Source organism: Pongo abelii, chromosome 2 (assembly GCF_028885655.2).
Source record: "Pongo abelii isolate AG06213 chromosome 2, NHGRI_mPonAbe1-v2.0_pri, whole genome shotgun sequence".
In the NCBI taxonomy this organism is placed as follows: Eukaryota; Metazoa; Chordata; class Mammalia; order Primates; family Hominidae; genus Pongo; species Pongo abelii.
In genome coordinates, this window is record NC_085928.1 from 105,339,732 (window position 1) to 105,352,821 (window position 13,090).

The window sequence follows — 13,090 nt, forward strand, 5'->3', positions numbered from 1 at the left end:
TCCGAGCCCATTCCCGCCGGAAGTGCGTCACCAGCTTGGCGCTCCGCCTCCCTCGGCCTTAGCTAGAAGTCGAAACAAAACAAGCCGCTAAGGCGGTGGCGGCGGCGCCGGGACGGGGGAGGGGCGCGCCGGAACCGGAACCGACCTGACGCCGGAACCGGAACGGACAGCGGGTTGCCAGGGCCCCAAGAGGGCTGGCTGCGGCGGTCTCGCTCGGTGAGTGGAGCGGGATGCAACTTGCCGGCTTGGCCGCAGCGGGGAGGCCGCAACGCGCGGCCGCGGCGGCCTGTTCAAGGTCACGGGCCGTGCCAGTCCCTACCCCTGGTGCCCCGCAGCGTGCCAGCCCACTGATGCCGGCAGGGCCGTTACGCTATGCCTGTGGCCAGCCTCCCACCAGGGAGAGGACTGGCGGCCAGCGAGGGCAGCTTCCTGGGAGAGGTGGTGGCGGGCTCGGGGTTCAGAGGCTGAAGCTGGGTCGCAGGTCGACCGGGGCGCTGGTCTGTGGTCAGTAACCCCGCGCTGCCATTTCAGGCCGGCTCGGGTCTCTAGACAGCCCCTTTCCCGCCTCGACGTCCCTGGGGCATGGGGGAGGGACGCGACCTTTGGCTGGGGCCTGGGTGCGAGAAGGAGGCGTCGGTGGCAGGTGTCATTAAAGATCCAGCCCACCAGTACCACATCTGACCTGTAGAAAGGTATCCTGCCATCCCTCCTTCCTCCTTTACACACTTAGGGGGACACAGACTAGTCATTATCTGTCCTGCTACTGGTTCAGGCCAGGCTTGAGGCTGCCAGGAGTCCTGGATCTGTGGTCCTCCCCAGCCTCATCTCAGTATCTAGTTTTAAGACCTTCATTTTGGAGGGAGAAACAGTCCAGAATCCACTGGTGGGTCTGTGGGAAACTGTAGTGGTCCTTGTGGCTCACAGCTCATGAGTGAAGGCATCTGGGAAGGAAGGTGATGATTTCTGTTCCAGTCTCAAACTGGATGCCCATCCTGCCTTAGTACTGGAGCAGGTTTGCTGCTGAAGAGGTAGGGTGACATCTAGATACACTTTTCAGTCCGTTTCTGCTTGGGACAGCAGCTGGGGAGAGGACTTTCTCTTGAAATGAAGAAGGACCAAGCAGTACATAGGAGCAGGTTCTTGCCAAGTGTGGGAGCTGGCAGGAGGCAGGTGGAGTGCCTTAGCCCCAGGACTTTTTCTGGGCAATGGTAGAACCTGGGTTGAGCCTGTTTTCAGCCACAGAGCCTGGTCCTCCTGCGGCTTGTCTCCTGTCCTGCCTTCCTCCTCCACCTTCTATTTCTCCAGTGGTGACTAAGCAGCCAGTGAGAGTGAAGGCAAAGTGAGCACCTTGCTCGGAGTGCCAGCCCTGTGGGCTGGAGCCATGGCTCCTCTCCAGATTGGTGGAGTAGCCTGGTCCCAGGCCATGACTTCCTTGACCTGGTGCCCCCCTCAGTGAGGCTTCCACCTGTGTGGGACTGTTATGGTGGGTATCTATGAGGCTTGGCCAGAAGTGGTTGCTGCTACTTGCATTATTTATTACCTCTTCAGAATAGTCTGAGAGTGTCCAGGGGTACTTAAGAGATGAGGAGATACAGCTCTGTAGCATTAGTGTCCTGGGTTGCTGAGCCCTGGCTGTAGCTAAAGAGCAAGTTGTTGGGTCTTGGCAGTGATCACTGGCTTCTTTCCATTAGGCTGTCAGTTCCTTGCTGGAGAATTTGGCCACAAAGAGTTGCCAAGATAGCTGGGCCAGGAAGAAAGCGCCGCAGCCCTGACCCAGACGCTGTTGCTGACCCCGGGGCACTCTGGCTGTCGACCAAGCGGCTCAGGATGTCTGGCGGGGCCAGTGCCACAGGCCCAAGGAGAGGGCCCCCAGGACTGGAGGACGCCACTAGTAAGAAGAAGCAGAAGGATCGAGCAAACCAGGAGAGCAAGGATGGAGATCCTAGGAAAGGTGGGAGTGGCATTCCCAGAGTGCTTGTGGCCTTCTCTCCCTCCCATCTTATTGGTATACAGATTGGGGTTTGGGAGATGACTTTTTTGTTCTTCTCTCTGTGCTGGTCTGATGATGAGAGAAGAAAGACCCATGGTAGCCTCAGTAGAGCCTCAGCTTTGAAGCCTGAGTACTTGGCTAAGATCCAGATGATGGTGCTGTTAGGGGGCTTGCCTTCTTTCCTTTTTAAACTTTTTTCTTTTTTTTGAAACTTTTTTTCCTTTTTTTCTTTTCCTTTTTTTTTTGAGATGGAGTCTCATTCTGTAGCCCAGGCTGGAGTGCAGTGGTGCAATATTGGCTCACTGCAACCTCCACCTCCTGGTTCAGGTGATTCTCCTGCCTCAGCCTCCCAAGTAGCTGGGATTACAGGTGCATGCCACCACGCAAGGCTAATTTTTTTTTTTTTTTTTTTTGAGACAGTGTCTCACTCTGTCATCCAGGCTAGAGTGTAGTGGCGTCTTGGCTCACTGCGGGCTCTGCCTCCCGGGTTCAAGTGATTTTCCTGCCTCAGCCTCCCAAGTAGTGGGGATTACAGGTACGCACCACCACGCTTAGCTAATTTTTGTATTTTTAGTAGAGACGGGGTTTCACTATGTTGGCCAGACTGGTCACAAACTCCTGACCTCAGGTGATCCATCCGCCTTGGCCTCTCAAAGTGCTGGGATTGCAGGCGTGAACCACCGTGCTGCCCTTTTTTTTTTTTTTTTTTTTTTTTTTTAAAGGCAGGGTCTCACTCTTGCACAGACTGGAGTGCAGTGCAGGTGTGATCGTAGCTTACTGCATCCTCAAAGTCCTGGGCTCAAGCAGTCCTCCTACCTCAGCTTCCTCACCATGCTTGACTAATTTTTCTTGTTTTTTTTTTTTAGAGACAGGGTCTCGATCTGTTGCCCAGGCTGGTCTTGAACTTCTGGCCTCAGGTGATCCTTCTGCCTCAGCCTCCCATGCAGCTGGGATCACAGGCTCACGCCACCGTACCCGGCTGTTCTTTCCTTCATCATCAGGGTCAGCATCCACTCCTCAAGAGGAGCAGACCAAAGAGGGTCAGTAATGAATGGGCTTTTTGGGTGCTAGGGAAGGGGAGGGGGCACTTGCAATTTGGCTCCCATCTGAAGCAGTTTCATTAGGCTGGGTCTCTGTTACCTGCTTATCGCCATCAGGAGCTTGTGAAGACCCTCATGATCTCTTGGCTACTCCCCCTCCAGAGTTGTTGCTCGATTGGAGGCAGAGTGCAGAAGAGGTGATTGTCAAGCTTCGTGTGGGAGTAGTTCCCCTGCAGCTGGAGGATGTAGATGCTGCTTTCACAGATACGGACTGTGTGGTGCGGTTTGCAGGTGTGTCCATCTGCCCTGAGCACAATAGTATGTTTGAATCTTCTGATATCTCCTATCCTACCTCATGGACCCTGCTCTGTCCCCAGGTGGTCAGCAGTGGGGTGGTGTCTTCTATGCTGAGATAAAAAGCTCTTGTGCTAAAGTGCAAACCCGCAAGGGCAGTCTCCTGCACCTGACACTGCCCAAAAAGGTGCCTATGCTCACGTGGCCCTCCCTCCTGGTGAGTTCTAGTAGTACAGGGTTGGGTAGGGATACCCAGTGTAGTCGACAGGGCCTGACTGCTGTATCTTTGGCAGAAGAAACCTCTAGGGACCCAGGAGCTGGTGCTGGGGCTGCAGTGCCAGGAGAATGGGCAGGAACTGTCTCCCATTGCCCTGGAGCCAGGCCCTGAGCCCCACCGGGCTAAGCAGGAGGCCCGGAACCAGAAGCGGGCCCAGGGCCGTGGTGAGGTAGGCTCAGGGGCTGGCCCCGGGGCCCAGGCAGGGCCCAGCGCCAAGAGGGCTGTGCATCTCTGCAGAGGGCCAGAGGGGGAAGGGTCCAGGGATGACCCTGGACCCCGGGGTGATGCCCCACCCTTCGTGGCTGACCCAGCCACCCAGGTGAGAGCTGGGCACCTGTTTGGGTGTTAGGAGATGGGGGGAAAAGGTGTGCACTGGAGTGGGAGCCACCTGGTAGACCCAGGGCTGATTCTGCCCACAATCTTGCCATTAATAGGTTGAGGCTGATGAACAGCTTTGCATACCACCGCTGAACCCCCAAACCTGCCTCCTGGGCTCAGAGGAGAATTTAGCCCCTTTGGCAGGAGAGAAAGCAGTGCCTCCCGGGAATGACGCAGTCTCTCCAGCCATGGTCCGGAGCAGAAACCCTGGGAAAGATGACTGTGCCAAGGAGGAGATGGCAGTGGCAGCAGATGCTGCAACCTTGGTGGATGGTAAAGGTGGGGGTGGGCAGGCAGAGCCCTAGGTTGGGTTGCAAAGTTTGTAGGTGGGTAGAGAGTAGCAATAGGCTGGAACCTGTCCTGGTTGGGGCTGAGCCATGGTCTCAATATAGAGCCTGAGTCGATGGTGAACCTGGCATTTGTCAAGAATGACTCGTATGAGAAGGGCCCGGATTCAGTGGTGGTGCACGTGTACGTGAAGGAGATCTGCAGGGACACCTCGAGAGTACTTTTCCGTGAGCAGGACTTCACGCTCATCTTCCAGACCAGGTGGGTGGGTAGATGATGGGGCAAACAATGCCTCAGGTGGGACAGTATGTCTCATGCTCTTCCTCTTGTCATTCCTCCTATCCTGCTGTGCCTCTGCAGGGATGGAAACTTCCTGAGGCTGCACCCAGGCTGTGGGCCCCAAGCCACCTTCCGTTGGCAGGTGAAGCTCAGGTGGGTGGTGCCCGGCCCCACCACTGTGCCTGTCCTACCCCCCTGGGCTCCATCTCCCTGGCTTATCTATCCTGATGCTCATTCCTCCTAAGTCCCTGAGTTCAGCCTTTTCCCACAGGAATCTGATTGAGCCAGAGCAGTGCACCTTCTGTTTCACGGCTTCTCGCATCGACATCTGCCTTCGTAAGAGGCAGAGTCAGCGCTGGGGGGGCCTGGAGGCCCCGGCTGCACGAGGTCTGCACACGAGCTCCCTTCATTGCCCAGTTCCACGTGACCAGGACCCAAACCCCTGTCACATGCTGCTAACCACCAGCCCTCTCATTCCCCCTTTTTAAGGTGCAGTGGGTGGTGCAAAGGTTGCCGTGCCGACAGGTCCAACTCCTCTGGATTCAACCCCACCAGGAGGTGCTCCCCACCCCCTGACAGGCCAAGAGGAGGCCCGGGCTGTGGAGAAGGATAAATCCAAGGCACGATCTGAGGACACGGGGCTAGACAGTGTGGCAACCCGCACACCCATGGAGCATGTAACCCCAAAGCCAGAGACACACCTGGCCTCGGTAAGAATTCTGGGGTGGGAAGGACGAAGAATGGAGGCTGGAGAGTCTTGGGGCTGTTCTCTCATGTCGTCTTTGCTCCCACAGCCCAAGCCTACATGCATGGTGCCTCCCATGCCCCACAGCCCAGTTAGTGGAGACAGCGTGGAGGAGGAGGAAGAGGAAGAGAAGAAGGTGTGTCTGCCAGGCTTCACTGGCCTTGTCAATTTAGGCAACACCTGCTTCATGAACAGCGTCATTCAGTCTCTGTCCAACACTCGGGAACTCCGGGACTTCTTCCATGGTGAGGGCAGGGCCTGGATCCTGGGTTATGGGCAGAGAGAGTGCCTTTGTTCCTCACACCTTTGCTCGGCTACTATTCCTAGACCGCTCCTTTGAGGCTGAGATCAACTACAACAACCCACTAGGGACTGGTGGGCGTCTGGCCATTGGCTTTGCCGTGCTGCTTCGGGCGCTGTGGAAGGGCACCCACCATGCCTTCCAGCCTTCCAAATTGAAGGTGATCTGTGACCACTGTCACCCTTGGCTGGAGGGGGCGGGGAGGGCCAGCCAGCTGGGTGTGCAGTGGGTGCTAGGGCTTCATGTTCACACCTTGGCTCCTGTATCCAGGCCATTGTGGCGAGTAAGGCCAGCCAGTTCACAGGCTATGCACAGCATGATGCCCAGGAGTTCATGGCTTTCCTGCTGGATGGGCTGCACGAGGACCTGAATCGCATTCAGAACAAGCCCTACACAGAGACCGTGGATTCAGATGGGCGGCCCGATGAGGTCAGGGTTAGGGACAGAGGGTGGGCATGTCTCATGAGCATCCCAGCCCCCAGTACTCTTTGGTTCTCACCACTCTGCCTCTCAGGTGGTAGCTGAGGAAGCATGGCAGCGGCACAAGATGAGGAATGACTCTTTCATCGTGGACCTATTTCAGGGGCAGTACAAGTCAAAGCTGGTGTGCCCTGTGTGTGCCAAGGTGTGATGGGCTCCCCTGGAAAGAGACCCCTTAGTTCAGCTCAGCTATTCTGGTCACATTAGGTTCAGAGGCACGTGCATCTTAAGGTGCTACATGGCAAGGTTTGGGCAAAGAAGCTGGCAGGGAGGCCTTAGGATTCTATTTGGTCTGAAGAGCCCACTCAGGGTAGGCTTCCTGACTGAGGGAAAAGTGATGTTAGAGCTCAAAGGTGTTGTGGGTGGCAGGGTTGTGGGCACATGGGGTGCAAGTGTGAGGCAAATTCGTAAAGTGGCTAAGCTGAGTAGGGCTTTCAGTGCCAGAAAGAAGGATTGTTATTTCCTGGTGGTCCTCCTACCCTGTCTAGTGTCCTAAAGCCTGAGAGTTTGCTGGTTGGCTGTGGGGGCCCTGAGAGCCATCAGAAGCCCCGGAATGGGCTCTTTGAGCATGAGCATCTTGTCTCTCACTCTGTGCAGCTACCCAGTGCCACCTCTACATCCACAGGTCTCCATCACTTTTGACCCGTTTCTTTATCTGCCAGTGCCCTTGCCACAAAAGCAAAAGGTTCTCCCTGTCTTTTATTTTGCCCGAGAGCCCCACAGCAAGCCCATCAAGGTGAGGAGTAAGCCCCTACCCTCTGGGCTGTTCTAGAGAACGTGGCCCACCTCCCTCACTGACTGCCCTTTTTGCCACAGTTCCTGGTGAGCATCAGCAAGGAGAACTCCACTGCGAGCGAAGTATTGGACTCCCTCTCTCAGAACGTTCATGTGAAGCCTGAGAACCTGCGTTTGGCGGAGGTATCTTTGTCCTTCCTTGGGCTATGACGTGTGGATGTGTGTGTGTACTCACCACAGACATGTGTACAATCATTGGCATCTACAGACATACACATGGGCTGGGCACGGTGGCTCACGCCTGTAATCCCAGCACTTTGTGAGGCTGAGGTGGGCAGATCACTTGAGCCCACGAGTTTGGGACCAGCCTGGGCAACTTGGTGAAACACTGTCTCTACAAGAAATAAAAAAATTAGCTGGGCATGGTGGTATGTGTTATAGTCCCAGCTACTTGGGAGGCTGAGGCAAGAGGCTCACTTGAGCCCGGGACGTGGAGGTTGCAGTGAGCAGAGATTGCACCACAGCACTCCAGCCTGGGTGACAGAGTGAGACTCTGTCTCAAAAACAAATAAATAAATAGATAAAAAATAAAAATAGGGCCAGGCGCGGTGGCTCATGCCTGTAATCCCAGCACTTTGGGAGGCCAAGGCGGGTGGATCACAAGGTCAGGAGATCCAGACCATCCTGGCTTACATGGTGAAACCCCACCTCTACAAAAAATACAAAAAAAGTTAGCTGGGCGTGGTGGCACATGTCTGTAGTCCCAGCTGCTCAGGAGGCTGAGGCAGGAGAATCGCTTGAACCTGGGAGGCAGAGGTTGCAGTGAGCTAAGATTGCGCCACTGCACTCCAGCCTGGGTGACAGAGTGAGACTCTGTCTCAAAAATAAAATAAAATAAAAATAGACATACACATGAGTATGCCTGTGACTGTACAAAAACAGGTGATGTGCTGTTATTTTTTCTGTGCAACAGAAGTGCCCTCAGTTCCTAGCCATTATCAGGGTTTATTCCCCTTTGTGGTGGTGGATCCCAACTGCATTTCCCTTTTTAAACAAGGAGCTTGAGCTGCAGGACTATCCCTATGTTCGCTCTGCTTCTCCCTCTATCCTGCTGCTCTCTCCTTTTATCCTAGTTGTGTGTGCTAGCTCTCCCCAGGGGTTCCTAGCCTTTAGCCTGACAGTGACAGTTTTCTTAGGGGTAAGAGTGGGGAGAAGGCTCTTTGAATGTGGACCCTCCATGAGAATATGTTACAGTCTTATAAGGCTATGCTAGTTATAGCAGGGCAGAGTCCCTCAGTGTGGAGAGCTGGTGTGGTTGATATCTGCCTCACACCTGGTCTTTCAGGCCCTCTGATGCACCAGGCTCCTTATGGCATTGGGCACTGAGATGGGTGCCAGCAGAGGCATAAGCCTATTTGGGCCTACAGACCTCACCACTGCCCACACAGACCCAAGGCAGGGCCAAGCCTTCTTAAACTCTGGGGCAGGGCTAGGGAAAGGGCTTATCCTCACATGGGATCTGTGTGTTCTTTGTCCCCAGGTAATTAAGAATCGTTTCCATCGTGTGTTCCTACCCTCCCACTCACTGGACACTGTGTCCCCATCTGATATGCTCCTCTGCTTTGAGCTGCTATCCTCAGAGTTGGCTAAGGAGCGGGTAGTGGTGCTAGAGGTGCAACAGGTGAGTGGGAGCCAACCTGATGGCACAGGGCCCTGGTGGGTGGGGCACTCCTGCCTGGTCTTGCTGAGCCAGACGACCCACCCTAGCGCCCCCAGGTGCCCAGCGTCCCCATCTCCAAGTGTGCAGCCTGCCAGCGGAAGCAACAGTCGGAGGATGAGAAGCTGAAGCGCTGTACCCGGTGCTACCGTGTGGGCTACTGCAACCAGTGAGGACCCCCATGGTCTCCCCTACCCTTTCTTTCCACCTTCCATGTGCCACCCTTCTCCTTCCCTTCACACCAAGGCACATATGCTTAAGCTTTCTACTTGCCACCCTACTTTACCAGGCTCTGGGGGAGGCAGGGCTGGCATACCCAGTTCCCAGGGACTATGACTAGCCCCCAGTATGGAGTCATAGGAGATGGGGCTAAGGGCCTGTCCTTGTCTTCCTCTTCCCATCAGGCTCTGCCAGAAAACCCACTGGCCTGACCACAAGGGCCTCTGCCGACCTGAGAACATTGGCTACCCCTTCCTGGTCAGTGTACCTGCCTCACGCCTCACTTATGCCCGCCTCGCTCAGTTGCTAGAGGGCTATGCCCGGTAAGTGCCCAGTGGTTGGACTAGAGTGGTGTAGGTGGGGGCAGAGTTGCTAGATGGGCTGGTCAGGAGTCTTACTTGCCTTGCTCTCTGTTGCCAGGTACTCTGTGAGTGTATTCCAGCCACCCTTTCAGCCAGGCCGCATGGCCTTGGAGTCTCAGAGCCCTGGCTGCACCACACTGCTCTCCACTGGCTCCCTGGAGGCTGGGGACAGCGAGAGGGACCCCATTCAGCCACCTGAGCTCCAGCTGGTGACCCCTATGGCTGAGGGGGACACAGGGCTTCCCCGGGTGTGGGCAGCCCCTGACCGGGGTCCTGTGCCCAGCACCAGTGGAATTTCTTCTGAGATGCTGGCCAGTGGGCCCATTGAGGTTGGCTCCTTGCCTGCTGGCGAGAGGGTGTCCCGACCCGAAGGTAAGATCCAGTGAAAGGCTCTGGGAGCTGGGGAGGAGGATAGGGGAGGATGGAGGGGGCTGTTGTTTAGGGCCTGGTGGGCCTGGTGGGGCCCTGATGGGCAGGGAAGCTTTGATTATCATGTTCTCACACAGCTGCTGTGCCTGGGTACCAGCATCCAAGTGAAGCTATGAATGCCCACACACCCCAGTTCTTCATCTATAAAATTGACTCATCCAACCGAGAGCAGCGGCTAGAGGACAAAGGTGTCTGAGGCTGTGGGTGGGAGCCATGGGGTGGGTTGAGCTGGCTGTTCTCCACAGCTGCATGACCTCTCTCCCTGCGAATCTCCAGGAGACACCCCACTGGAGCTGGGTGACGACTGTAGCCTGGCTCTCGTCTGGCGGAACAATGAGCGCTTGCAAGAGTTTGTGTTGGTAGCCTCCAAGGAGCTGGAATGTGCTGAGGATCCAGGCTCTGCTGGTGAGGCTGCCCGGGCCGGCCACTTCACCCTGGACCAGTGCCTCAACCTCTTCACACGGCCTGAGGTGCTGGCACCCGAGGAGGCCTGGTGAGAACAGAGCAGCAAGCAGATAAGGGGGCAAGATGGAGAAGAGAGAGACTTGCTGGTCCTGACCCAATATCTGTCCCCACCAGGTACTGCCCACAGTGCAAACAGCACCGTGAGGCCTCCAAGCAGCTGTTGCTATGGCGCCTGCCAAATGTTCTCATCGTGCAGCTCAAGCGCTTCTCCTTTCGTAGTTTTATTTGGCGTGACAAGATCAATGACTTGGTGGAGTTCCCTGTTAGGTAAGCAATGGACCTTGGTAACTGTGGGTGGGTTGTGAGGACCAGGATGGGCATCCTGAGCGCCTGTTGCCTGTCTCACCCCTCCCTGATTGGACCTGACCTGCAGGAACCTGGACCTGAGCAAGTTCTGCATTGGTCAGAAAGAGGAGCAGCTGCCCAGCTACGATCTATATGCTGTCATCAACCACTATGGAGGCATGATTGGTGGCCACTACACTGCCTGTGCACGCCTGCCCAATGATCGTAGCAGTCAGCGCAGTGACGTGGGTGAGGGCACACACAGCCAGCAGGATAGGTGGTAGGGGTGGTGGTGCAGACTTTGTTCACACTCTTCCCACCCTGCTGTAGGCTGGCGCTTGTTTGATGACAGCACAGTGACAACGGTAGACGAGAGCCAGGTTGTGACGCGTTATGCCTATGTACTCTTCTACCGCCGGCGGAACTCTCCTGTGGAGAGGCCCCCCAGGGCAGGTCACTCTGAGCACCACCCAGACCTAGGCCCTGCAGCTGAGGCTGCTGCCAGCCAGGTGAGGCATGTGGGAGGCTTTACAGAATAGTGGGGGACAGTTCACAGACTGGGGCAGGGTTGGGGAATATAGCTTCCTCTCCTCCAGCCACAGGCCCCTTGAGCCTTGGGATTCATGAGAATTGCAGAGTTCTCTTAACATCAAAGCTTCAGCCAGAGGCATCCCCATGCCCTGGGGACACTAACAAACATACAAGTACACTAACATGCTGCCGCTGGCAAGCACATTGGCACCCACTTGGCACAGGTCAGGCAACTGCTCTGAACCTCACTGGGCACTATGCTGTGAATGAACTATACCTGACACTCTCCTAGATTTCCTCTGCACATTCCCTACATGCTGGCCCACACACCCTCACTTGTGATGTCCCTGAGTTCTAGTGTGCACTCAAGACAAGGCCTATTTGGGCTGGCCATGGCCTCTGGTGGCTGTTATACTCTCTGAGGTAAGCATCTGTCTTTGCTGAGCCTTCAGGATCTTCTCTTTTAGTGACATGGTGTGCCACAGGCCCAGTTAGTGGGCATAGGCACATCTCTTTTCTGGACTGGCCGCCTCCTTTCTGGCTCCATCCTCTCTTGAGCCTTCTCTGTCAAGCTTAGAGAAATCCTTGCAGAAGACTGGTCAGGATCTGGGTATGGGTGGGAAGGAGCAAGGAGATTGCTCTGGGATTGGCAGCCCTGTTCTCTATGAATCAGTGTCCTTTGGGGAGGCCTGGACTGAAATACTAACCAGATAACTCCCCTCCCACCTCCACGCAGAGCAGCATGTGGATTGAGAGCTGCTTAGGGTAGGCCAAAATGCTGTCAAGATTCTCTTACCCTTGTGCTCGTACTCTGGACAACCCTGAGGTTGGCTGCCTGCCTTCCTCCTTGCTGTTTGATCTAGAATGCAGGGTGTTAGCCCCAGTCACCCCAGGTGGGACTGTCATGGCTAAGGGTCTCAGGGACACTGGGTCCTCCCCACCCCCGGGGTGCTGATAGCCATTTCCACATACCCTAGGCTTCCCGGATTTGGCAGGAGCTGGAGGCTGAGGAGGAGCCGGTGCCTGAGGGGCCTGGGCCCCTGGGTCCCTGGGGGCCCCAAGACTGGGTGGGCCCCCTGCCACGTGGCCCTACCACACCAGATGAGGGCTGCCTCCGGTACTTTGTCCTGGGCACCGTGGCAGCTTTGGTGGCCCTCGTGCTCAACGTGTTCTATCCTCTGGTATCCCAGAGTCGCTGGAGATGAGCTCGCCTGCAGGCAGCTGCTGTGAGCTAGCCTACCTGCCTGCCCCAGGCCATGCCTGCCTTTGTTGTGGGGAACACCTCTGGGCTTTGGGCCTCAGCTTATGCATCTGGTGGGAGAGGGTGGGGAGGTTGTGGCCCCTGCAGGGGCAGAGTATCCTAGGGTGTGTATCCATCCGGCTGTCTGTCTGTTCATCCTGCTGCTCTGACCCTTGGCCTCGGGTTTGGCCCTGCCCAAGCTACTTCCTGTACTTAAAGTGTTAATAAAACCAGACTATTCAGGTCCAATCTCGTCTCTCTGTCTCAACGCCGCTGCTGTCTGCACCTGCCTTGGGACCCTCCCTTGGGTGCCAGGGCTCCAAGCCAGCACCCCCGGGATGCCAGGCGGCATGCTGGGCAGCCCCCAACGCCTGTCCTCGTATTCTGTTGCAGGGACTAGGCCCTGGCCAGGCCCCCGAGGTGGCCCCCACGCGGACAGCCCCTGAACGCTTCGCCCCCCCTGTGGATCGGCCAGCCCCCACCTACAGCAACATGGAGGAGGTGGATTAGCAGGTCCCTGGCTGATGGGGGGGACTGGGTTTGGGACACCCACACAGAGGGCCAGCTCCTTGCCGCTTCTCCTTCTCTAACCCAGAGGACACTGGCTCTGTCAACGGGAAGCTGTGGGGTATGATTTGGGTGTGGAGACCTCTCAGGTTGGGACTTGTCAGCTTGGACCCCTGACCAGTGGGCTTTGGCTTCTCCAGCCGCCTCCAGTGCTGCGTGATTTGATTCTGTTGTACCTTCAATTCTTTCTGACCCACATTATAAACATTATAATTTTATTCTAAAAATTGTAATTTTTTTTGCATTTTGGAAGTGATTGCTGCTGTTTAAATATATTTTAAAAATAAATAATAAGTAAGTAGATTTAGTGACTGTGATCCACCACGTGCTGGGGCCACCTCCCCTCCCCATCATTTGGGTGGGTGGGTGGGTGTGTGTGTGTTTATATATGTGTGTGTGTGTTTGTGTGTGTGTGTGTGTTTATATATGTGTGTGTGTGTGTGTGTGTGTTTATATATGAGAGACTGT

At 55.8% G+C, this 13,090-nt stretch overlaps 1 protein-coding gene across 43 annotated transcripts; it reads left to right on the top strand.

The window, feature by feature from the left end:
* The first annotated feature begins 48 nt into the window (after positions 1–48).
* Positions 49–12,925, top strand: USP19 (ubiquitin specific peptidase 19). 43 transcript variants are annotated; one of them, XM_054550772.2, is made up of 27 exons: positions 49–216; positions 1,692–1,951; positions 2,857–3,030; positions 3,148–3,321; positions 3,408–3,541; positions 3,618–3,920; positions 4,036–4,258; positions 4,372–4,528; positions 4,628–4,699; positions 4,818–4,933; positions 5,036–5,256; positions 5,341–5,536; positions 5,619–5,752; positions 5,863–6,021; positions 6,107–6,217; positions 6,698–6,808; positions 6,889–6,990; positions 8,348–8,488; positions 8,575–8,693; positions 8,929–9,066; positions 9,164–9,477; positions 9,612–9,722; positions 9,811–10,027; positions 10,114–10,266; positions 10,373–10,533; positions 10,615–10,793; positions 11,793–12,304. In XM_054550772.2, the coding sequence occupies exons 2-27, from the start codon at positions 1,828–1,830 to the stop codon at positions 12,018–12,020; spliced, it is 4,272 nt and encodes a 1,423-aa protein (XP_054406747.2). In that variant the 5' UTR covers positions 49–216; positions 1,692–1,827; the 3' UTR covers positions 12,021–12,304. The 43 variants fall into 43 exon arrangements, with proteins under 43 accessions (XP_054406747.2, XP_054406751.2, XP_054406766.2 ...); XM_054550776.2 differs by having other exon boundaries at positions 5,042–5,256; XM_024245047.3 differs by lacking the exon at positions 11,793–12,304 and adding an exon at positions 12,449–12,925 and having other exon boundaries at positions 50–216.
* The last annotated feature ends 165 nt before the right edge of the window (positions 12,926–13,090 follow it).

Bases quoted from the DNA above. Each gene is read 5' to 3' on its own strand.
- USP19 (XM_054550772.2), top strand. From the start codon at position 1,828: ATGTCTGGCGGGGCCAGTGCCACAGGCCCAAGGAGAGGGCCCCCAGGA. The intron at 1,952-2,856 runs GTGGGAGTGGCA...TTTTTTTTTTAG, and splicing joins GGATGGAGATCCTAGGAAAG to AGACAGGGTCTCGATCTGTT. The intron at 9,067-9,163 runs GTAAGTGCCCAG...CTCTGTTGCCAG, and splicing joins TTGCTAGAGGGCTATGCCCG to GTACTCTGTGAGTGTATTCC.